The 26,138-nt window shown below is 45.5% G+C and overlaps 1 protein-coding gene across 3 annotated transcripts in view; it reads right to left on the bottom strand.

Moving 5' to 3' along the window:
- Positions 1-383: 383 nt before the first annotated feature.
- The window catches only part of Sh3rf2 (SH3 domain containing ring finger 2), a 103,280-nt gene continuing 77,525 nt past the window's right edge, over positions 384-26,138 (bottom strand). For all 3 annotated transcript variants that reach the window (XM_028881710.2, XM_028881707.2, XM_028881709.2), the window contains exons 6-10: positions 15,592-15,683; positions 13,756-13,926; positions 7,326-7,570; positions 3,237-3,595; positions 384-719 (exon numbers count right to left, since the gene is read on the bottom strand). In XM_028881710.2, the coding sequence (XP_028737543.1) occupies positions 456-719; positions 3,237-3,595; positions 7,326-7,570; positions 13,756-13,926; positions 15,592-15,683 (1,131 nt within the window). In that variant the 3' untranslated portion in view covers positions 384-455. The remainder of the gene's footprint in view (positions 720-3,236; positions 3,596-7,325; positions 7,571-13,755; positions 13,927-15,591; positions 15,684-26,138) is intronic.

The raw sequence follows: 26,138 nt of genomic DNA, 5'->3' as shown, positions 1-26,138 counted from the left end.
ATACAAAGACATTTTACAATGAGCACACAGGATGAGAGGCCAAACCCTGCACTCGGAAGGCACAGACATCAACATTGCCCTACTCTTTGGCTGTTATCAAATCACTAAGTTTAGAAAAATGCTGGGCGGTGGTGGCGCACGCCTTTAATCCCAGCACTCGAGAGGCCGAGGCAGGCGGATCTCTGTGAGTTCAAGGCCAGCCTGGTCTACAGAGTGAGAGCCAGGACAGCCAGGACTGTTACACAGAGAAACCCCCACCCTGAGGGTGGGGGTGGGGTGGGAAGAAAAAGCCAACCAACTCGGACAGGAGTTTCCACTTCCCATTTCTTCAGGTTGAAATGGGAGATGAGGGAGACTCATCCTTCGAAGAACAGAAGGATGCGTTGCAGTGGAGGCAGGCTGTATTTACATGTAATTCACCTCTTTTGTGTCTAAGAAAAGCCACACCAAAAGAATCATTTGCTCGCAAATACGGTCTGTGTGGATGAAGCAGTGGACACTGGAGGCATGGTCTTGCCCGTCGCTGACTTTTTCCGAAGGTCCATCTGTTGTCCAGAGTGGCAGCCACTGCGATGAGCGAATAGGACAGTCATCTCTGCTCCTGAGGGGACTGCTTCAGGTTGGGACCCCTTCAAGGCGGCTGGCTGTTCGCGCTTTCCAGAGGTATGATGTTTGGTGGGAGGAGGGCTGTAATTCTGAAACCTCACGGTTTTGACTTGCTGTAAAACAGAAAGCAGAGCTGTGGGTGTGGGTGAGATGTGTGCTCTGGCCCCTCCCCCTTGATAAGAGTTGTGTGCTTTCCCTACAATTGTCTCCACTCAAAATGCCACATTTACATGGTGTTCATTCAGCCAGCATGTGTGTCTACTGTGCATCATGTAATGTACCCTGTGAAGTATGGTGGATCTGAGTGAACAAACCCATACTGGCCATTAGGAAATTATAACCAGTGCTGTGATGAGAGAAGAGTAACCCGCTGAGGCAGTGGAATAACATCTAATAGGCAGCTCCTTAAGGAGGCCTTTCTTGAGGCAGAAGGATTTAAGAGTAAGAGTGAATAATTTGGGAGACATAGAGTCAGCAGTGGTCTTCAAAAGGACCCTTCTAGAAAATACAAGTTCACCTTTCCTCTCTCCCCTCTGCTTTTCCTTAAGGTCTATCTCAGGCCTGGCTCTTCCTCATCAGTTCTCCTGAAGACCCCTCTTAGAGGTCTCCAAAATTGCCTTAAGAATGCTCATCACAGACCTGGTTCCCTGGACACCGGCTGTTACCATCTAGCCTTCAGAGCATTGGCTGACATCCCCATTCATTAAGACCATGAGACAACTATACAGACCAGAGACAAATATACAGACCAGCATATCATGTGTGTCTTTAAAAGATGGAAGATTCAGAGTCAAGTGTGGTAGCACAGGCACTTGGAGGCCGAGACAGGGGGATTGTGAGTTTCAGACCAGTTTGAACTACATAGTGAAAATTTGTCTCAAAACCCCAGCCAAACCTAAACGGAAACATGAGAAGTACCCTGAGATCTGGAACTCTGGGCCTATCAATACTGGCGACACCTGGCTGAGCCGAGGAGTAGCTCCCTTTATATGAGGCAGTGTCTCCAGTTTGCTTGACGCCCCCTCTCTCTTCGCTGCCTCTCCTGTCTCCTAGGTAGTTGTGCGTCTTGCTTGGCAACTGCAGGTGTTTGTTTTAGCTAGTCACTGACCCAGGGATTAATAAAGTGTTCTTTCTATGGTACTTCTTAGGAATTACTTCTTTGTTCCACGAAACTCTCTCCTTTTTGTCCCCAAGTTTCCCATACTTTCTGATTCTCACTGTTTGCAGTGGGAGCTTGGGACTTCGGAGTTTGGGGGTTGTGTCTGATGACTTGGGATATTGGACAACTGGGTTACGGGATCCTTTAGATTGCATGAGCATCGGAAGTTGGAATAAACACTCCAAACCCTTCTGCCATTCACCATGAGCTTTTCCAAATGCAATTCTGCACAAGCTTCGTGGAAAGAACCTGGGCTTTCCTATCGGATACAGATGTCAGCTGTGTGCCTTTGGGCAATGTCGTTTAAGTTCCCAGGCCTCTGCTTCCTCATTCTGAATGAGGATGAAAACAATCCCTACCTCAGAGGGTTGTGATCGAGGTTTAATGAGATGGAACCCATGGAATTCTGTGCACGGTGTCTGTTAGCATATTTAGTAGTTAGTAAAGGCTTAACAAATAGGAGGGAACTCCATCCCATCCATTTTGTAGGGAGTGGGTGATGGTGGGACGGTGGTGGGGGTGGTAGTGAGGGGGGGGAGATGACTGATGAGTGTGGTGATGCTCAGTAAGCCGAAGGATTTTGTGATGACCATCACCTGGTTCCTTTAATGTCACCTTCTCCTTTTCATCATCTCTCTTGTTTCAAGGATCTTATAAAAATCCATGTCTTCTAGCACAAAAATCTCCAGACTAGATGTTAACAGATCTGATGAACATCACAGCTGTCCCAATAAGTTAGCAGTTAGAATTATCATTCGATGTGACTTTGACGTCACTCAGATTCTCCCTTGTCTAAGTTGTTCCTGTCATCTGATGAAAAAGTATGTATCAAGCCCGGTATAAGTACCGCACATGTTTTACATAATGTCATCTCCAAGCCCTTGTACGGCCATCAGATTTTTAGGTTTATTTTTATTTACCTAACATTTTTTTAGATTTATTTTTATTTTATGTTTATAGGTGTGTTTTGTTTGCATGTCTGTATGTGCACCATGTATGTGCCTGCAGAGGTCAGGAGGAGGCATCAAATCTGGAACTGGAGTTGTGGGTGGTTCTGAGTCACCACAGGGGTGCTAGGTACTGAATCCAGGTCCTCTATAAGAGCGGTAAGTACTCTTAACTGCTGAGCCATCTCTCTAGTCCCTATATTATTATTTCTATGGCTAGGCAAACAAGTAAATAATGAACGAATCAACAAAGCCCCAGAAGGGTGAAGTGTTTTGGCCAGAGGCACCTAACCAGAGTGGTAATTCAAATCATGCCATGTTTTCTCCAGGCCGTTTCTGGATCATAAAAGAAGGATGTGTCAAGGGAGTGAGGAGTACATTTATCTAGGAGAAGGTGCAATGAGTGGGTAGGGTGTGTTGTGTGTGAAGGTCTTATTGGCGGCTGCCAGTGTGGTTGGCAATGTCCATGGTGTGCAATTCTGGGAGGCTGAAGGGTCAGGCTCCCACTGTCACTCCATTCCTACCTTTTCCATGCCATTTTTGGAATTTTCTGGTTTCACTAAGATCGAGGGTGGGGCAGACGCAGGCGGCTTGGGTGGCGGCTCACTCTTGACGGGTATTTCTTTGCCTTCCATGATGAGGGAACTGGCCGCCGAGTGGCTCCTGGTCTTGCCACCTCTGCTGATGCAGGCCGGGGCAGGCTCCCCAGGGGAAATGGGTTTAGACCCCATGTCCACCATCATGGGTGCTGGGGAAGAGGTCATTCCCTGTGGCCGACAGAACTGGAGCTTCTGAGGCCGGATCACCATGGTGGGACTGCGCCTGAGGGATCCCACCATGAAAGTGGGGATTCCTGAGTGGACTGCTCTCTGCAAGGATCCATCTGGGGGATGAGAGAGCAGGCATCAGCAGGTTGCACGTGGGCTGGGTATGCAGTGTGTCCCGATCTCTCCCAGAATAGATAAGTAAGGGCTTTCCTAATGTGACTGGGCTCACACACTCCTGGGGTCCTTCAAAGGTGAACTAGTCTTTTATTTTTAGTGCTATTTGCTGTGACTGGCAGCAGGTATATATGTCTAGCTGAATGCTGTGTGAGGTATCTAAGGTGTGCTGCTTCAATTTACCTGTGTCTATCTCCACCCCCATCTCCCACCCCACCACCGCACCTTCTCTCTTCCTCTAGCCCTTTAGGATGGCTAGGGAAAGAGACACACCAAGTTTCACAGTGAGAAGCAGACCCAGAGGCCGGCAGGCCGAAAAAGAAGAAGGAGGAGAAGGAGAAGAAGAAGAAAGTGAGCAGACAGCAGAGAAGGAAAGCCGAAGAGGGAGAGGAGACCACCGCCATTCACTTGCTGAAGAAATGGTTAATAGAAACTTTAAGCGTGGGGGTGGGGCAGCAGCTGAGAACACTACCTGTACTCATTGTCCCTGTTTACTTCCTGCTCAGAGAAGGTTCCCAACCACAACGCAGAGTGTGGACTGCATCTTACGAGATGCACAAACTGCCAGGCAGCGCCTGAAGTCACAGATGTTTACTGGCTGTCACTATTATGTGACGGACAGAGCAATGTAAAAGTCGGAAGGTGTGGGTTTGTGCCTTACTGAGACAGTCCCTTCTCAGTTAGTGGAAACCAAGTCCTCCCCAAGAGCCTCTAAGGAGGAGCTCCCATCCCTTAGGTGTAAGCTCTATAGACGACCAAGGAAATGGGAGGCTTCTTGCCTTTGGAGAAAAGTCTAGGAGTTACTCTTGCGAAGCATTGTGGGGCCAGTCTCAAAAGGTCTCCAAGCATTTGAAGAACCACATATTATTGATGATGGTCTTTCCTAACAGTTCTTGTATACTCTCCCCCCCCCCCCCCCCCCCAAGACAGGATTCTCTGCGTAACAGCCTTGGCTGTCCTGGAACTCACTCACTTTGTAGACCAGGCTGGCCTTGAATTTACAGAGATCTGCTTGTTTCTGCCTCCCAAGTGCTAGGATTAAAGGTGTGCGCCACTACTGCCTGGCTTGGACGCATGTTTGAATCAAAGCCGTAGAGGGCCTGAGCCAAGCTACACTCTGTGTTGTGGTTGTAAACCTTCACCAAGCAGGAAGTTATGGTGGACAACGAGCCCAGGTGTGTTCTCAGCTGCTGCTAGCATGTCGGCATTTGTCGCGTCTGACCTTTCCATTTACACATTTGTTTTTCCTTGGACGACCCCCTGAGCTGCACCAGCTTTTGGGGAGACTGACAGCTTGACCTGCCTCAGCTTGGAAAAAGGGAGAAAGGAAAGCTTCTGGAATTAGGGAAGGCAAAACAACACTAAGCAGACATGTCCTTGGCTTCCATGGATGTGGGGTAAATCTGACTTCTTGCCTATCTGGTTAGCTGGTTAGTTTCCAATTTTCAAGAGATCTAATGCTCTTTTATTACATATGCATACAACACAAGCAGTCAAAGCTCCAGGTCCATCAAGAGTTACACAACAATAAAGAGGCAGTGTATAAAAAAATGTGAGCAGTCAGGCAGTGGTGGCACACGCCCTTAATCCCAGCACTCAGGAGGCACAGGCAGGCAGATCTCTGTGAGTTCCAGGCCAGCCTGGTCTCCAAAGTGAGTTCCAGGAAAGACGCAAAGCTACACAGAGAAACCCTGTCTTGAAAAGCCAAAAAAAAAAAAAAAAAAAAAAAAAAAAGTGAGCTATCATAAGTGAAATCCAATTCTTGGTGTTGCTAAGTGGTCTAGACTGAAGGACCATTTCAACCCTAGACAAGCTCATGATGTAGATGGACCAAAGATAATCTGCTTAGTTGTAATAGTAATGAAGAGATTTATATACCAATAATTAAAGTTACTTTACCAATAAAAAAAGCCATGTTCTCAAGAGCTTGTTATGTGGTAGACACTGTATGGTTAGTCTATTAGTTAAATCTGATAGAGATACTATGCCAATGTTGTATAACACAGGGAGGATGATGAGGTGGGTATTATTATTTCCATTTTACAAATGAGGAAAATAAAGAGGACAGTCACTTGTACAAGGTTGTTATGGTGAATAATCGGTAGGGGGCAGAAAGAAGGGGCTGAAGGCTGAAACAAGAGGTACGGGTGGGTATGAGAGACCATGGTAGCACCATGGTGAGCTTCTCCTGGCCCCAGCCTCTACTAGGCCTGAGTTTCAGTTCAGTTCAATTTCTGTTTAGATCTCAGTTTCTGTTTCAGTTTCTGTTTTTGATGTGGCGGGGAAGGAGATATTGTATAGCAGGTGTGATTCAGCACTTATAGCCCCAGCCAATCAGAAACATATTAATGTGGCCGCTGCTTGCTTGGCCAATCATGTTTAGGATGACCTAATCCCCTATAAGAGGAGCCTGTGAGCTTCTCTGGGGGTTGTTGCCATTTTGTTGTGTGGCTGACTCTTGCATGCAAGAATTCTTCTCTGGAGAAATAAATTCTCTTGCGTTTGCACATGTGAGTGGTGGTCTTTTGTGGGGTGGTCTGTGGACCCTAACCGGTACAGTTAGAGGCCATGCAGGTAAGTGAAGACACTTGCTTTCTTTTGTTCTTGGGGACTTTCCCTTTCGACATACTGGTGCTTGTGCTACTCTTCTGTCCGGCAGTGTTGGTTGCATCTCATGTTTAACCATCTGTTGAGATGGCAGGAGAGACTCTACAGGGCCAGTTTTAAGTTGGGGATGTAGAACAAATCGTATGTCCCACACTTGGATTGTGGCAGGAAGGAATCCTTCTTGTTTTGTACAATGAGGTTTCAAGATCTTTTCTGAATTCCCTGCAAGTGAAACCTCATGCAGAAGTTTAATATGTTGAGGTATTAACAACAGCATGGTATTAATGATAGATCTGCATGCACTGCTATGTGCTCAGTGTAGATGTTATATAGGGAAAAAAAGAAAGTCTTGGAACAACAGTGCACAGAGTGTGACTAGAAGGTGTCTATCAATCTTGAAAAATTTGGACCTGGTGGGTTCAGGATGTGAGTCTTACTTTTGCATAGCCTTAAAAGAAAGTCTCACCAGGCAGTGGTGATGCATGACTTTAATCCCAGCACTCGGGAGGCAGAGGCAGGTGGATCTCTGGGAGTTCGAGGCCAGCCTGGTCTACAAAGTGAGTTCCAGGATAGCCAGAACTATTTCACAGAGAAACCCTGTCTCAAAAAACAAAACAAAACAAAACAAAAGTCTCTGCATGTATTACATAAATAACATAGTAGATATAAAAATATTAAAAAAATTAACATAGTAGAAAACAGGGGTTCTGAATACTGTCTTTAGAATCTTGTCTTCTACCCCTAGCCCCTGCCCGCTCAAGGGGTGTCTCCAGACCACAGTCTGAAAAGCAGACGTCAGTCTTCGGCTGGTCTTAGTAAGAAGCAGCACCCCCTTGGCTACAATGCAGTTTGGTATCACCCCCTTCACCATGTATGTATGAGTGGAACCAGACAGTGGCCTTCAGTTGGTCTAGGCTACACTCAATAAAAGCACTCATCCCTTGGGACTTGAACCTTTGCAGAGGCTCAGCTCAAAACCAATTGTTTCCGTGAACCACTTCCAGTGTGTCCCAGTTGGGACCCCCTCCATTTACCTCTAGGCACACACTCTCTGCCACCACTTACTCTTCCTCATGCTGTTCCGCCCTTTCCGAAGAGACCCTTGTCCCGACGTCCCTGGGCCAGGTGGGCTTCCCGCAGGGTTAACCACGGCAGTAGGCACAAAGACAGATTTGAAGGGTCTGTTTTGCCGGGGATCACCTTCTGAAAAGCTACCCTGGGAGGACACAGAGGAGGTGGGTAACGCCCAGGCGGTGTAGACAGTAGGGCTCCGAGAATCTGGAAAACTAGACGTCTTTCTAGCTGTTGAACTGTTTTTTTTTTTTTTTTTTTAAAGAGAAGAAATAGAGAAAGAAAATGTTCAGTCAAGAGTCCCATTTCTTTTTTTAAACAGCTCCCAACCGTATGAATGTAGTCACTCTTAACCACCCATACCCACTGTTTTGTCACCCACAATAGCCCCTGATAATTCCACAGAAATAACGAACTCCACCAGGGCCCTGGTGTAGAAAGCCCTTCTGGTGTCCTACCCCCAACCCCCACTACCCTCCATGGTTTTCTTTAGGCTGTTCCCCTCATTCCTCTTCATTCTCTTTTTCTCTCTATTCTGCTTATTAAGAAGCCACAATGTGTATTATAATAATGAGTCAGTGTTGCGTGAGGTCGGCAAGCTATTGTTTAACTGTGGCCAATGCTACTCAAGAAACAAACGCTGCCAAGGGCTCTAAGAGCGGATGCCTGCAGCAAGGGACCTTGAATACGGAGCTGTCAACCGTCTCTGGTCTCCATGGTGTGGTCAATAGAGAGCGGAGGAATCACTTAGTGAGAAAACAAGTCTGTATTCTAGAGATGAGGCCTAGGAAGTGGTGAAGGTCTCCAGCAACTAACTGGCTTCCACAGCAGAATGCAGCTGATCCATCCGTCTTCTGAGCAAGAGGCCTCTAGGCGTCACTTGCTGCAAGGTGCATTGGCAACAGGCAAGACTAGTTATTGGTGGAAGTATTACTAGTTCCCAAATCGTTTCCAGCAGGAGCAACAGAAGCAAGGACAGAACACAGCTAATTAGGCTCAGGTCAGTCTTACTCCACCAGTCCCTTCTTTGAATGACCGTGGATGGCACCAGGGATAAGCTCAGCACTGGGCTTAATTCCAGGAACTCCTAAATTGTGATTTTTCCCATCCAATGCTGACTCCCTCTTTGTCTTTTGGCAAAAAGCTTAGCACTTAGCTAGCGTTTTCTTCCAACATCAAAGTACTTTGCTAACATGTATTAATTAATCCCCAGGAAACCCCAAACCTGAAGACATTATGATCTTTGTTTTCCAGAGAACACTGAAAGACATTCTGGGCTTAACTGGGAGGAGTGGATATTCTGGTTTGCTTTGCTAACAGGTCCCTGTGTCCCTTTCTGTCTGTGATATTAGACCTTGTCCTGTTTTCAAAGACAGCATTCCACATAGTAGTTCTGTTGGTCTTGCCATGGGAAGCAGCCTCCTACTAAGAAGAAATGTTGAACCTTGGCCATCTTTATAGTATCTGTGTGGGGAATGAAAGGCCAGGCAGTGATGGCTCCTTGTCACCTTCCTCCACCCATAAGGCACAAGACAAGGCAGGCATGCTTGTCTGTGAAGGCTACAGTAAAGAACCATCCTGCCTAATTACATAGAAGGGAATTTATTGGGACTACAAGAGCCAGGTGGGAAGGACCTGGGAACAGGATGCAAGTGGGCAGCTTCAGGTTCCGTGGTGGATCTGAGGCAAGAGTAGGGATCAGATGTTACTGCTGGCCTCCCCGTAATGACTTCCAGCTTTCCTCCCTGGCTCCTGTTTCAAAGTTTCAAATAGGACTGCAAGATTGGCCAAGTTAAGCTGGCATGGTGGCACACACCTGTAATCCCAGCACTGGGGGATGGAAGCAGGATGATACGTATCTTAGTTAGAGTTTCTATTGTTGTGAAGGGACTCCATGACCACAGCAACTCTTAATAAGGAAAACATTTAATTGGGACTGGCTTACAGGTTCAGAGGTTTAGTTCATTATCATCATGGCAGCATGCAGGCAGACATGGGGCTGGAGAAGGAGCTGAGAAACCTACAGCTGGATCCTCAGGCAGCAGGAAAAGAAAGACTCTGGGCCTGGCTTGAGCATTTGGAGCCTCAAAGCCCATCCCCAGTGATGTACTTCCTCCAACAAGGCCACACCTACTCCAACAAAGTCGCACCTAATAGTGCCACTCCCTATGAGCCTATAGGGGCTTATTTTCATTCAAACATTAAGGAACTCAAGATCAGCTTTATCTATAAAGTAAGTTTAAGGCCAGTCTGGGCTACATGAGACCCTCTCTCATGTACTACCAACCTTCAAGAAAAAAAAAATTAGTTGTGGGTGGGATGAGGAGAAAGTTGAGGACCACCGCCTACTGAGAGCACACAGGACAATGACTCAAGTGGATGTTGGTGCGGTTAAGGAGGGGTTTGGATGCTGGACAGATGGACACTTGATAACTGCTCTGTAAACCCTGCATATGTCTTCAGGGGCAGAAGAGAAGAGACTTCAGGGAAGCAGATGTTTAGCTGTGGTTAATAAGAGCTAGACACTTTGGTAGCTGGAGTATTTTTTTTTTTCACTATGGGCAGTTAGAAAGGCCAACTTATTGCATTTTAAATGGAAACTTTGCCATTTTTGTCAATTTTTTTTGTGACATTCTTGCTGTGTAGCTCTGGCTGGCTTGATATCCACTACATAGCCCAGCCTTGTCTCAAACTCATGCCAATCCTCTTATCTTGCCTCCCAGAGTGCTGGGATTATAGGCATGTGTCACAATGCTCAGCTCTGGTCAGTTCTTAGCTGTAGTTAATCCCTAAACTGTGTCTCAGTTTGTCAGGGCATGATGCGGGAAAAGCAAAGGTTTCAGTGCCCAGGGGACACCTCACGTCTCTGAGCCCTGGACTGCTGGCATTATAAACCGAAAGGCACTAATGACACTACAGAGTCATCGTTGTAGATCAGAAACAAAGAACACAGGTATCAAAGAGCAGAGAGGGGCCTTGCAGGTGCTGTCCAACCTACCGGGTTCTCACATAGAACCTGCAAACAATAGCAGAAACAAAGGTGACAAAGGACAGTATGTTCCAGTTCTGAGGACTGGGAGGATGAAACATAACACTCGGAAGGGTGGGTAGGACCAAGGGCTAGGTGCAACCAGCTGGACACATTTGGCAAATGTCATTCACCTCTAAGGTTAGTGAGAATGGGAGCTTTCTTCGTATGAGAAATACCATCAAGGAAATAACACTCAGATTCTCTCTAACCCAACAGCACTTAGGAACAGAGACTTTTGTTCTTCTTGGGAATGCCCCTTCCCCATGAGAAAACCATGCCCCAACCTTAACACCTCATGATCTGATCATGTTCAGATTTCTGCAGACTTGGAGACAGGCTCAGCTCACTGTCAACCTGTTAGCACTGGAACCTCACCACAGTCTGGCATGCAGCCCTGTCAGAGGGGCGAGCACAGACTGCATGGCCTACTGGAGGGCACCGGGTGTCTACCCAAGAGAAAACCAAGGATGAGAGAATGGAGGCAGGAGCACTGGTAGGCTGGCATCCCATGTGCACACGGTGACCACACATCCCAATTATCCCAAGACACTGAAGGCTTTCCTCAGTTTATATTTCCTGAGAAATAGAGAGATGGTAAATATATGATCACTTTCATTCATACTAATACTTTGATGACTCATCCCAGGATCTGGGCTAAGGCTGATGTATAAGCAAAGACCTTGGCAGTCTGATCCTACAGAAGATCAGCATCCTCCTTGTCGCTCACTGCTTTTTCATGGTCTTTCCAAATTCTTTCAATACCTTCTAGCTTTCGTTCATCTCATCAGAGTCTACCACCCATGGCAGCTGTTGCAATCACCTACCCTCTAGGTCTGCCTCTCCTCTTATTCCTTGAGGATTTTAGCTTCTGGCTGCTTTATTAGTCTCTTGACACCCCATCACACCACAATGATCTCATCTAATCTCATCTAATTAATGGCTTTAAATAGCATCTCAAGACCAGGGCTCTCTCTTCAATACTAGACATGTCTACTCAGTGGCTCACCGGCATCCTTACTTGTGTTACTAATAGGCACCTCGCACGTAATCGGCTGTGAAGTAAGTGTTTGCTTGCCCACAGCTCAAACCCATCTGTTAGTATTTTCATCGTTGTCATCCAGATAAAAGAGATACTCTCTTTTGGTTAACCAGAGTGGGGAAAAACCTCGCCTTCACCTTGAATCCTCTACCCCTTCATACCTGATATTTAGTGTGAGAAAATCACTGATGCGTCTAGCTTTAAGGTGTTTGTGGAATCTGCATCTTCAAATTACCACCACATATGCTGACAGAGTGATGACTTACCCTCTCTGTAGGATTGTTAGGGTATTCTCTTAGCTAGATTTTTCTGTCTCTACTCTTTCTTCTCTACAGTTTATCCTCAACCCAGCAAACAGAGAGATTATGGTTAAACACAGGTTAGATCATGCTACTCTTCTGCTCAAAACTCTGCTATTAAGTTAAAAACCAAACCCTTTATTATGACCTAAGAATTCTAGATGACTTGGCCCCATTTACCATTCTGACCTCATCTTCTCTTGTGCTCCCTCTCATTTGCTCTTGTCCAGTCTAGTTGGTTTTCACGGCAGGTACATTCCTACCCCAGGACCTTTGAACTTGCTGTTTCTGTGGCCTGGAATGTACTTCTCTTCAAGATCAGCTTGGCTTACTTTCCCATTTCCTCATTCTCCTTTCGTCTTGGCAAGGCCAGATCCTTACACACACACATGTAGGTGGGTGCATGTATGTGTTTCATTTACTAATATTTTCCCAGGTCCAGGAAAGGTATGGTATCTGACATATAGTCAACATTAAGGGACCGGAGAGATGGCTCAGTAGTTAAAAGCACTGGTTGCTCCTGCAGAGGCCCTGAGTTTGGTTCCTGGCACCCAGATGGTGGATCACAACCATCTGTAACTCCAGCACCAGGAGACCTGGTGCCCTCTTCTGGTCTCTGAGGGCACTAGACCTGCACACAGTGCACATGCCTATGTGCAGGCAAAAAATGCTCATCTATATAAAATCCACAAAAAACGTTCAATAAATATGTTTGAGGAGATGACAGTATCAGATACACTTTTAGTTTGCCATTCTCCACAACTTCTAATTATCTTACATTGAAAGGAATAGCCATGATGTCTTGTCCCAACTTCTGTCACATTAAAAACAACACACACACACAAGAAAACAAATAATAAAAAACCCTTCTCATGTAATGCTGGTCCTTGAGGATCTCATCTTTGTCTGTTCTCTTCTAGACAGGGATCCTTTGCCTCACCAGCTAGCCATGTGGAGGAAAACGCTATATATGAAGAATGGAGCCTTTTATGGAACCCGAACCTTCTAAGTTGAGTCCCCTGCTTTCCTCTGGTGCCACTCGTGGCCTCAGTGTAGTCTGGTACACGTCATGCTCCCTTTGTCCTTTGTGTTCCACAGGTAACCACCCCACTTTCTCAGTCTCTTCCACGCTGCAGTCTCTTCTTTTTTCACCATGGTTGCCCTCCTCCAGACACAGGGCTCCACCTAAAAGAAGGTCTGCCAAAGCGGCAATAGGACCTTGATGCTCACAGAGTCTGACCCTTTCCTGGAGTTGGTGACCCAGACACAAAGACAGGGCTTAGTGGGTGACAAGGGCCTTGTTGCCTCATAGCTGGGCAGGTGAGGGTGGAGGTAGGAGGAATCACAGTCAGTCTGAGGACTGTGTGAACTGATGGGCACAGCGTGAAGAGGCAGGACAAACCCCCATCAGTGGCACTGATTAGGTATGTCACAGGGAAAGCTGGGAGGAAGGGCGCCTTCAGGGTAACTGGTCTTTGATCCGGGGCATGGCTGGACAAGCACTGGTCTGAATCCATGGAAATTCTGCCTCCTACTTGAGTGTCCTGAGAACCTTCCTGAGATGCTCCAGGGAGGCATTTGGTCACATTTTCCAATTAGTCGGTCCATGGTATTGTTTTGGTGTCAGATGTGATGTGGGAAGTCTGGGACTCAGCCGCAGAAAGCTTCAAAGGCAATCCTAAGCAGGCTATTTCACTGCATATCAGTGCCTTCATCTAGAGAATAATATACGCCAGGCGCTTTGCATGGCCAGAGAATTAAATGAGGCAAAGCTGGGCGCTGTGCTTCACCCTGTAGTTCTAGCACCTGGGTGTCTGAGGTAGGAGGACTGTGAGTTTGAGGCCAACTTGGCTAAGTTCCAGGCATGTAAAAAAAAAAAAAAAAAAAAACAAACAAAAAACAAAACAGTGAGACCTCTGGGGTGGGGTGGGAGTTATAAATATTTTGTGTGTAAGTTAATGGGATATGAAGGCAAAAGCTACTTCTTGGCTTGTGCTCTATTGAAAGCACTGGGTCCATCCTCAGCTCAGCCCCAGAAGGGCCCTGGAGATGTACCTGAAAACGGGGATGACATAGTCGCTCGGGAAGATGCCAGCTCGCCCCGTGACTAGGGAGAGACCCCTCAGCCAGCCGTCTTGGTACTTCCCCAGCACCTTGATGCCTTCTCCTTTCTGCAGGTCCAGCTCGTCAGGTCCGTGGGCTGAGTACGAGTGCAGGGCTACACACCTGGAAACACAAGGAGGCCGCACATAAGGGAAGCGGAGGAGGATGCTGAGGAGGGCGCAGAGCTGAGGAAGGGCTGGGGGAGGCCAGTCCCTATAGCCCACCCGCCGGCACCTAGCAACAAAACCCACAAAAAATGGAAACTTTTTTTTTTTTTAAGCTGCAGATGCCTTGCTGTGATGGTTCTGGCGTCCGCCATTCTTTCTGGAGCTTTTTTTTTGTTTGTTTGTTTGTTTGGTTTTTCGAGACAGGTTTTCTCTGTGTAGCTTTTCACCTTTCCTGGAACTCGCTTTGGAGACCAGGCTGACCTCGAACTCACAGAGATCTGTCCTGCCTCTGCCTCCCGAGTGCTGGGATGAAAGGCGTGCGCCACCACCGCCCGGCTGAAAATGGAAACTTAACCTTGGGAAGGCAGGCAGAAGTGGAACCACCTGGCTGGCATGCCAGTGGACATCCTGCCTTCGTGTCTCCACTCCATAGGGCACCGCATAGCTGGAAATCAGACAGGCCACCATGGGCACTGTGGCAATGGGGAACTGGCCTCCAGCAGAGAAAAGACTTGAAGGACAGGGTCAGTGGGAGAGGGGTGGGAGAGTCTACCTCAGTGCTTTCTCACTACTGTCTGCTGCTGTTCTGAGGACAGCAAGGCTCTCTGATGACAAGAGTCATCACAAAAGCCTCTCTGAACCCCTCTGCGGGACTGCGAGGAGGGCCTTGTTTGACTTCTCGGAATGGCCTGGGAGAGAGCCGGATGCCAACTGTAAAGTGTACGTTAGGAAGTCGGAGGCAGGGGTGATGATCCTTATTATTTTTGCACACAGTGATTCCACTGGCTGGACACTAGGTGGAGGAGAATGGGTTTTGTATCATGGAAAAAATGTGAGTGAGGAGAAAATAGACACTGTATTCTAAAGTTCACACAGGAGTCAGGTAGGTGGCGTCCAAGCATGAGTCACAGTCGTGAGGACACCGGGAAACAGTGAGGCTGAGGCTGAGGACATGAGAACAGCTGCCTCATGAGAGGCATTAAAGAAAGAACTTGATTGCCTTGCTGGATTCGGGGTCACTTCAGCCAGGCGTGTCCAAGCTTTTGACATTGTGACATGATGTTGTCATCTACAAAATTTATGCCCAGAATTGTATAATGGAGTTTACAAAAAATAAAAAAAGCAAAATAGATCTGATAGTGTTTTTTTTGTCAGCTTATGGTTTTGTGTGTGGCTGTATCCATAGCTCTGTTTGGTCTCATGTGGCATGTAGGCTGCAGGTCAGCCATGCCTGGTAGTCCTTTGAGATCCTAAGGACTGGGAGACACCCCTAAACTCGTTATCAAAGTGTATCTTATTTGCCAGTGTTTTTCTTACCTCCAATGCTGAGTCTATTTATTGTTTTTTTACTAATTATAGTAAGTCAGTATTAATTTATGACCCAATATTTTAAACCTGAAGGGAGACAATAAAGACTGCTCAGTATTCAATTTCCTAGCAATGCTGTCGTTTCTAATCTGCATTTTCCTCATCCGTGCTCATCACCATCAGTGGTGCAAAAGGAAGTGGGGTTAGCTGTTTGGATGCTATGGTTTGGGCATGGAGACTAGGTGGCAAAGGGATGTAAAGGTGAGATCTCGGTGCCAGAGTTGGAGGAGGGGGTGCTGAGCTTTTTACTCACATGTTAGCTGAGAGGTGTTGCTGGGAGCTGGGCACACTGACCACTGCTGTGGAATATCCCAGGGAGGCAGGTGCAGGGTGAGATGTGCTGACCTATACAGACAGAAGAGACAGCCAAACAGAACCAGTGAGCACCCCAAACCAGGTAGGTGAGCAAATCACAGAGCAGCCTGACGCACATAACAACAGCCATGCCCAGCACAGCCCACCCAGCCATTTCTCTGGTTTATGGCCTTGGGTAGAGTGAGGTGGAGCAGGTGTCTTTTTTTTTTTTTAAGATTTATTTATTTATTATGTATACAGTGTTTTGTCTGCTTGTATGCCTGCAGGCCAGAAGATGGCACTAGATCTCATTACAGATGGTTGTGAGCCAACATGTGGTTGCTGGGAATTGAACTCAGGACCTCTGGAAGAGCAGTGAGTGCTCTTAACCTCTGAGCCATCTCTCCAGCCCACGGAGCAGGTGTCTTATGGCCTGTCCATGTAGTATTCCTGGGCTGAGTTCTCAAAGGATTGCAGCAGAGTATGGCAGGGTGCCAACTTAGAGCCAGCAGAGCTATACGCTTCTCCTGTCCCATCCCATCCAGCCCCTGTGTGAAAGCCTGCACGTTTAAAACAACAGGACATCTAACAGAGACTCAGGACTTAGCTCTTCCCCCACACTTTTAAGTGCCTTGTAAGTATCAACAAATTTAGTCCTTACCAGAGGTAGCTTATTAATCCCCATTTTTTTCCATCAGAAGCTGAGATACTTTGGGGGACAATAGTTACTTAACTAGGACAAGCACAATTTAAAATGAAGTCTAGGATATGAGCCAACCTGCTTATTCACTACTGATAGTATTAACACACACACACACACACACACACACACACACACACACACACGTCTTAGCAGGGTACTCAATAACTTATAGAACATGAATCTGAATCCTTTTCATTTCTTCCAGCTAAAACCAGAACAGCAATGACAGAAGCCTCTGAACTCTGCCTAATCTAGGATTCTTCCCAATGTCTAATAGACTGATGTGCTTAAAGAAAAAAGTGTGTGTGTGTGTGTGCACATGTGTGTGTTCTCGAGTGCATATGCGTGCATGCACACACACACAAAAGTGGAGGTCAGAAAAACCATATATAGGTCCTGGGGGTAGAATTCAGAGCTTAGATCATCAGGCTTGGCAGCAAGCACCTTTACCTGCTGAGCCATCTCATCAACCCTTACCTTCTCTCCCCCCCCCCACTTCTTTCTGTTTTGAGACAGGATCTCTCATTGGGACCTGGGGCTTGCTGACCATGCTAGGCTGGCCAGTCAGTGAGTCATCTCTGGGATTACAAGTACACACCACTACATCTGAGTCTTTTATGTGGATTCTTGGGGCTGAACTTGTCTTCTCATTTGTGTGGCAAGCATTTGAAAGGCTGAATCTTCTTAGAATATTTTCCTGCTTCCCCCCTTCCAACCTCACCTTCTGTCTTAGTTAGGGTTTCTATTGTTGTGACGAAACACCATAACCAAAAAAACAAGTTGAGGAGGAAAGGGTTTGTTTGGCTTACACTTCTACGTCGCTGTTCCTCATTGAAGGAAGTCAGGACAGGAACTCAACCAGGGCAGGAACCTGGAGGCAGGAGCTGATGCAGAGACCATGGAGGAGTGCTGCTTACTGGCATGCTCCCCATGGCTTGCTCAGCTTGCTTCCTTATAGAACCCAGGACCACCAGCCCAGGGGATCACACCACCCACAACGGGCTGGGCCCTTCCTCATTTATCATGAATTAAGGAAATGCCCTACAAGTTTGCCTACAGTGCTGATCTTATAGAGGCATTTTCTTAATTGAGATTCCCTTCTCTCAAATGACTTTAGCTTGTGTCAAGCTGACATAAAACTATCCAGCACAATCAACTTCTTGGCAACCTGACACACAAACACATCACTGTTAAGCCACAACCTTTCCCTTTTTTTGTTCATTTCCTAAGATGACACATTAATACCAATATCACAATATAAAACATTTTATAAACTCAAAACATCCCAAAGTCTTTACAAATTCAAACACTTTAAAGTTCAGTTTTTTTTTTTTTTTTAAATTCAAAGTCTCGTTTACAGCCTAAAATCTCTTAAAATTTAATCTCTCAGATGTGGGATCTCATAAAATCAAAAATAAATTAAATACATTCTTACTTTAAGAATGAAACACCAGGGCACAGTCACAATTAGATCAAAGCAATGTCCACTATCTTGGATTCACTCATCATCTTCTGGGCTCCTTCAAAGAGACTGAGTCACTTCTCTAGCCCTGCCCTCTGTATCACACACAGCTTGTCTTCCAAACTTGGGCAGGATTCACTCCCCACAGCTCCTTCTGTTCTTGGTGGTCATCCCATGGTCCTGGCATCCGTGGTGATATATTATGCATCCCAACAAAGATTGTTTGGGGATCAGAGGACAGAGCCAGTCACTAAATTAGACACAGAAGTCAGGCAGTGGTGGCACACACCTTTAATCCTATCACTCGCGAGGCAGAGATGTCTCTGGATCTCTGTGAGTTCAAGGCCACACCGCGGTACTAGAGAGAAACAGAACCAGGCAGTGGTGACACACACCTTTAATCCCAGGAAGTAATATGGCAGGACAGGTATATAAGGTGTGTGGAAACAGGAACTCGCTCTCTTGAGGCTGAGGATTTTGTAGAGGTAAGCTAGTGGCTGGTTGTTTTGCATCTCTGATCTTTCAGCTTTCACCCCAGTATCTGTCTCTGGGTTTTTTATTATAAGACCTTTTAAGATTCATGTTACAGGCATCTCCAATGTGCTGGGGTTTTCTGCTGTACCTGGGCTGCACTTTCACCAATATCCTCTCATAGGCTCTCTTTATGGTGCTAAACCTTAACTTCTTTGCATGGTCCCTTCAGTTCTGGGTCTTCAATTACTACTGAGGCTGCACCTTCACCAATGGCCTCTCCTGACCTCTCACAATGCCAAGCCTTAGCTGCTCTCCATGCCCCTCCGTGCCTTCAAAATCAGTACCACCTGGGTGACTCTTGCATTACCAAGTCTGGCTACAGCTCGAGGTACAACCTTGGCCACCTCTGGAACACAGCTTCTGTGTGCTCTCAGGAAACACTTCACAGAAAATTTCACCTCATTGATGTTGGCCTTTTGTTTTGTTTTTTCTTTTTGCTTTGTTTTGTTTTTCAAGACAGGTTTTCTCTGTATAGCTTTGGAGCCTGTCCTGGAACTCGCTCTGTAGATCAGGCTGGCCTCAAACTCAGAGACATCTTGCCTACCTCTGGCTCTTGGAGTGCTGGGATTAACGGCATGTGCCACCACCAGCCGACATTGGTCTTCTTCTTAATCACCAGTAATTTCTCAGCTCCAGCTATCCAGCATTGATTGCACCATTAAAACAACGGTGATTTAGTGGTCCTGGTCTCTAGTTAATCACAGCCGATTCTTCAGCCCCAGCTGACCAGAACCACAGATTCTTCACACAAAGGGCCTGGTTGAATCTTTGCTTCCCTCTGAACCTTCACAAACCAGGCCGTCATTGTCTGCACTGCTCTCAACATTCTTGTCTTCAAATCTCCGACAAAAGAGCTCACTGAACTCTTAATACTCAATGACTCTTCTAGCCCAAAGTTCCACAGTCCTTCTTCAGGCCTCCCCAAAACCTTGTCAAGTCCGTCCCAGCAATATCCCATAATCCTGGCACCAACTTCTGCTTAGTTAGGGTTTTATTGGGGTGAATAGACTTCGTGTCCTCAGCAACTCTTAGGAAGGAAAACATTTAATCGGGGCTGGCTTACAGGTTCAGAGGTTTAGTCCATTATTGTTATGTGGGAAGCATGGTGGCATGTAGGCAGACATGGTGCTGGGGAGGTGACAGAGTTCTACATCTGGATCCGAAGGCAGCAGAGGCTCCACCTCCTCATGCCACTCCCTAAGTATTCAAATATATGAGTCTATGGGGGTCCTTCTTATTCAAACCACCACACCTTCCTCTACTCCTGCTCTTCAGCTCAGCCACGCAGTCTCTTTGGCCACACTGTGTTTGTCCTTTACTCTCTCCTCTTTCTTGTTACTTCTATTTCCTATTAAAAGTCTAAATCATAAATAGTTCATGTGCACAGCAAGTAGATAGATGATTTTATGTACCACTTACATAATAGTGTAGGGGATGCGTGTATCCATACCACTCAACTCAGAATACAGATAGAAACGGGCGATTGTACTTAGCAGCTCTCGGCATCTTTCTCAATAGTCACATGGCTCCCCCTCCCCCTCCCCACCTCTAGAGCAGCGGTTCTCAACCTGTGGGTTGTGACCCACAGGGGTCGCATATCAGAGAGCCTGCACGTCATATGTTTATAGTACACATCATAACAGTAGCAAAATAAAATAAAGTTACAAAGTAGCAAGGAAATAATTTTGTGATTGGTGATCACAGCATAGGGTCACGGTATTAGGAAGGTTGCGAACCACTGCACGAGAGGTAGCCACAGTGCGAAAATGTGAGCTAATCATTCCAGGGCTTTTCTGGGTGGCTCCTCCCACTCTGGCACACGCTTCTCTGTTCTGTCTGCTGTGTGTGACATGCAATAAGTGCATTCCGTGACAGGGAGGTTTGCTGTGTGTGTATTGTGGCTCCTGTCCCGTATTTCACGGCAGGAATATACCACCACGGGACTAGTCTATCGTTTATATGTCATTCGGGCGGCTTTTACTTTGGGGCTGTTATGAACAGTGTTGCTCTGAACATTCCTGTACATGTCCCCTGTGCCCATGGACAAGAGTTTCTCCAGGATATACACCTAGGAATGGAATTGATGGGCCGTAGGGTAGGAGCCTGTTCAGTTTTATTAGGTAATAACAAATTGTTTCCCAGTGTGGCCGTAACAATTTACACGTCTGCCAGCAACTAATGACAATTCCTGTTACTTTAGAGTGTTGCCAGCATGAGGTAACCCTCAGCTCTTTAATATCTACTCTTGTGGTGGGGTGAAATGCTAGTTCACTGTAGTTTTACATTCACATCTCTGAAATGCCAATGAATTTGAGTTTCTTCCTTTTCCCTGTTTTCAAATGTTTACCGACCATTCTTATTACTTGAAGTGCCTGTTTCTATCCTTTGTCTCTCCAAAGCCCTCGGGTTATTTATTATTTTTCTCATTAAATTGTGGAATTCTATTATTTTTAGATATAAACCCCTTGTAGCTTGTATTTTTTTTTATTATGTAGCATCTTTTGATGGACGGAAGTAATTATATAATATTTTGCCGTACAGTTCTCACTTTTAAAAAATCTTGGCTAAGATGCCTTTTAATCTCAAGGTCGTGAGGTATGCTTCTACGTTGCCTTCTGAAAGTTTTATGGTTTTACCATTCATATATAAGTTCTTTAGTCCACATGGAATTGATTTTTGACGAGGGAGGAATCCAATTTCATCCTTTGCCCACATGGATACCCAATTAGACCAGCGTTGGAGCTCATTCTTCGCTTCTGATCTGCGGAGCTGTTTGCCATAAATCACGTCTCCACACTGTCTGTTCCCAGGTTTTCTAGCACGTTCCTTTGGCTTAAAAGAAGCTGGAGCTAAGTATGAACACGGCGGGGACTTGGTTTTAAAGAAAGAAGCCGCGAGAGCCGGGCGGTGGTGGCGCACGCCTTTAATCCCAGCACTCAGGAGGCAGAGACAGGTGGATCTCTGTGAGTTCGAGGCCAGCCTGGACTACCAAGTGAGTTCCAGGAAAGGCGCAAAGCTACACAGAGAAACCCTGTCTAAAAAAAAAAAAAAAGAAAGAAAGAAAGAAGCCACGAGTCTGATCAGCAGGCCTCAAGCCCCGCCCCAAACAAACCCCGCCCCTTCTCGGTAGAAGTCCCTTTGCCCCTGGCTTTTCGTGGCTCTGACTGAATGTTAGAGTTACTGTTTGAGTTTCATGAAAACGAACTCTGGAGGTGTTCAATTTGTGGATAAATTTTGGGGGAGTATAACTACTTTAAGATATTGAAATGTAGGTGTGATGGCACATACCTATCACCCCAGCACTCCGGAAGCTTTGAAAGGAGGATAATGTTTGAAGGCCAGCCGGGGCCTCACCTCAACTCCCGCCTATTCCCTCTCCATCTCCTCTTTCCCTCTCTCCTTCCTTCCTTCCTCCCTCCCTCCCTCCCTCCCTCCCTCCCTCCCTCCCTCCCTTTTTATTTAACTGTTTGAGACAATGTAGACCTGGATGGCTTGGAAGTTACTATTTGGCCATGCCAATTGCCCACTTCAGCCTCCTGAGTGCCACCCGTGGGCCACCACACCTGGACAAGACACCATTTAAAAAGAAGTACTGAGTTTTCCTGGCTAAAAGCATGACACAATTCACCATTTAATTTGTCCTTTTTGATCCTAAGCACTGCAGAAAACTTGGCATTCTAGTGCTTGTCTGTAATCCCTGCACTAGGAAAGCAGAGGCAGGAGGATCAGAAAGAAGTTCAAGTTCATCGTTCTGCAACATACCAAGTTCAAGGCCGACCTGGGCTATAAGAGGCCCTGTCTCAGAAAAAAAAATTACATTTTAAAGCTTGTAACTTTACACCTAGTACTTGGGAGGCTGAGGCAGGAGCATTGCCATGAGTTTGAAAGCAACCTAGATTACATGATGAGTCCCAATTCAGCCTGAGCTAGAGAGAGTGACTCTGAAATAAGCAAGCAAGAAAACAAACAAAAATCAAAAAGAAAATTACCTTCCTTTTTTTGGTGTATAGAAATGTGTTTATAAATACTAATTTGAGACTAGTAACCTTGATAATGGCATATCTACTCCCAATGTATTATTCTAGATTCTTTTGAGTTTTCCATATAGACAATAATAATCTTCATATAATGACAAATTTTCCTTCCAATATTCAAATTCAACCTTTACTACTACTTGCTTAGTCTGTTGGCCAGGCCCCTAGATGGGGTTGATCAGAAATGTGACAGGGTTCCGTTCTAACCTTCACCATTAAACCAGGTATTTGCTGCAGATTTTTTGATAGATCCCTCTCACTGAACTCTGTTAAGGATTTTACTCCTACTTGATAAATTTTCTAGCACATAATAAACAGATATAGAATTCTATCAAGTGCTAACACATGTATTATTTTTCCATACTATGTTTTCTCTGTATTATTTAAAATGTCACATAGGTCTTCTTCTTTAACCTATTAACATGATATATTAGTGGAATTAATTTTCTTTCCATTTTTCTTTACATTTTTTTTTTGGTATGTATGTGTGTTTTGCTTTCACGTCTTTGCACCATGTGCATGCAGTTCCCTCAGTGGTCAGAAGAGGGCATCAAATCTTCTGGAATTGGAGCTACAGACAGATTAGCCACTTCTTAGATGCTGGGAATTGACTCAGTCCCACATTTTTATTTATTTATTTTATTTTTATTTTTAATATAAAAAATATCCTAGTCCCATGAAACACATGGAGTTTTTTTTCATGTTTGGAAGTGTTTAAACATTATTGCCTCAAAATTGTGCAAGAACTGAAATATCCACCTGTCAGTGTTTCAAGTTTTTGTTGTTGTTTTTGTTGTGAAAATTCAATTCCCTTCCTTTCTTCCTGTCAATCAATATTTCTTTTTCTTTTTCTTTTTCCTTTCTGAAAGGGTTTGGATCTATAGTCTAGGCTGGCCTCAAACTCAAGACACCCCGTCTTGGCCTCCACATGATGGTGTTACATCACACTTACCTTTCTTCATTTTCTTTAATGGTTATATTATTCTAAAAGATGTCCAAAATGCATACCACACACACGCACACTCTCACATTCATACATCTACTTCCCCAACACATACACACACACACACACACACACACACACACACACACACACACACACATGGTTGGGGGGAGAAAACAAGGTACCTCACAGGATGGAGGGTGCTTTGTATCATACCTGGCTCATAGATGGACCCAACACATTTTATTATTGTTACCACTATGAGATGGAAAGCAAGCTAGCTAGGGAGAAGAGAGAGAAAAAGAGGCAGGTGAGAGAGCTTTCTCAGTAGGACCAAATTTTAAAAGGAGGTCCAAAAGTCAATCACAGTAGATCAAATTCCCTTACAGAAGATGGGCAGCTGGCCTTCTGTCTGGGAACTTGTATATAAGAATCTTTTCTTTCCTTTTTTTTAAAATCTATTTTTTAAGATTTATTTATTTATCATGTATATAGTCTGCATATATACCTGCAGGCCAGAAAAGGGTGCCAAATCTCATTACAGATAGTTGTGAGCCACCATGTGGTTGCTGGGATTGAACTCAGGACCTCTGGAAGAACAGTCAGTGCTCTTAACTGCTGAGCCATCTCTCCAGCCCCTAAGAATCTTTTCTTGATGGTAGGGTGTGCTAGTCTTATGCATCTCAAGCTTCTAAGGAAGGTGGAGGACCAGTGCTTCTCTACAGCTGTGGTTCCAACTGGCATATTTGGAAAAAGCTCCAAATCCGACTCACAAGTCAAACAACAAAGATAAAAATCCTCTCCCCTGAGCTGGCTTATTTGGTCAGGTACAGAAAGTCCTGCCCTGCCACCCCCACCCTTTGCCTTCCTTACGCTTCCCTGAGCCCAAGGATCCGCTGCCTTTACAGAAAGATTTGGGCTCCAAGGCAGAGATGGTGGGCACTATAATATTTTTGAAACATCGGGGCACACCAAATCCTTAATGATTTGGTTTGTCCTTAGTAATCAATTAATTAACCTTTGTCCTTATTATAACAGTCCACTTGAAGTGTTACAGCTTGTAGTGTAACCACAACATTTAAATAAGCACAGATCCTCTCATGTTTGTTTTGGGTCCCCTAGCAGCAGTGGTATTTATTCACAAAATATGTCTGTTTAGGATCTGCTAGGTCATGGGAATTATGGTGGGGCCATTCTTCTCATGTACAAGGTAGACTATGTGCTGATAACGCTATCTGCCTGCAGCAGGATCTTGCCTTCACATTTTCCAGACAGGATCATCTCAAGATGAGATGTGTCAGAATGTCTAGAGGTTCCCATGATTTACCCAACCCTGATGCAAACAAAAATACCCTCCATCCTTAGAAATCAGCTTCTTGTGTTAGAAAAAATTAGCAGTGAAGTATATTTCTCCAACTGAAGAAAATGGCCATGCATGGAGAGTTGGGTGGATTCAAACCAGTCAAGAGACAATACAACACTTTTTTCCCCCCTAGAAACTGGTTCTGAGTTCAGATCCCTGGGGAATAGGATCTTCTCTGTTGCTTTTATCATGCAATCACAGTCAAGTAGACCTGTATGGTCCTTAACTCATCCATCTGATTTAGGTGAACTTTAATAAGTTTTTCTATGATGAGTTGTCAAATTTGTAAGTCTTAGAGTCTCACTTCAGGAGAGATGTTGGAGAGGTTAGCCAAAAAGAAAAGTTTGTTGAAAAATTTTTGGTGGGAGGGGGAGAAGTTCAGAGAGCCCAGACATCCTTTGACAATCCATCCATGCCCATCTTTGTGATCTTTCCAAACTTTACTATTTGTATTGTTTATTGACTCCCAAGTTAAAAGGCCAACAACAACACTTCCTTAAAGTTATTTAAAACAAAAACAAAAACAAAGGTGAGGACTTTTTAGGAAGAAAAGAAACAGGTCAGGTCCAGTAGTGTATGCCTGTAATCCCAGCACATGTGAGATGAGGCAGGAGAATTGTGATTTTTTTTTTTTTGGTTTTTCGAGACAGGGTTTCTCTGTGTAGCTTTGCGCCTATTCCTGGAACTCACTTGGTAGCCCAGGCTGGCCTTGAACTCACAGAGATCCGCCTGGCTCTGCCTCCCGAGTGCTGGGATTAAAGGCGTGCCCCACCACCGCCCGGCATGAGAATTGTGATTTTTGAAGCATGCCTGTGCCACATAGCAAGATACTTTTCCTCACTCCCCTACCCCTTGAAAAAGAGAAGAGGGAAAAAATAAATAACCAGGACTCCCTATATTATCAAAGCAGCTGTCCCTGCTCCCTTGGGGGCAATTGAGTTCCCTTAATAAACATAAGCTCATAGCCTTAGAAATCACAGACATAGCTTTCCTGTGGTAACCTGAAGCTGCCTGATACCTTTTTGGTGGCAGGACAGTGTTCTTCCTTGAAGTATTTTATGGGAGATCATTAAAAAATACCTCATACTCAGGCTGAGACCTTGGTTGAACGTGAAATAATCCTTCCTTCCCCCTGGACTAATAGAGCATGGATGCAAGGTCCATCAGCATCCTGGCACCCTCTCTAGAGACAAGCTCAGAGTGTGTGCAGGGAAGGATTTTTTTAGTATCTTCTCCAAAGCCATCTCTTAAAGCCTCTTCATGGAAGCATGGGGCTGGTTTTGTGTAACTCTGAAGTCCAGGAGAAGCCTGTTCTCCATGTTTCTAACTGGATTTAAGAAGCTTGAATTGGCTGTCCCACAGGCCCACAGGCCCTGCCTAGATGGTCCAGCCTGCAGCTACTGAATAAATTCAGTTGCCTTGCAAGTAAACTTCTACTGTCCTTTTTGGTCAGTGAGTCAACCACTC

Source organism: Peromyscus leucopus, chromosome 19 (genome assembly GCF_004664715.2).
Source record: "Peromyscus leucopus breed LL Stock chromosome 19, UCI_PerLeu_2.1, whole genome shotgun sequence".
Classification (NCBI taxonomy): Eukaryota; Metazoa; Chordata; class Mammalia; order Rodentia; family Cricetidae; genus Peromyscus; species Peromyscus leucopus.
This window is presented reverse-complemented; position numbering and strand designations above follow the sequence as displayed.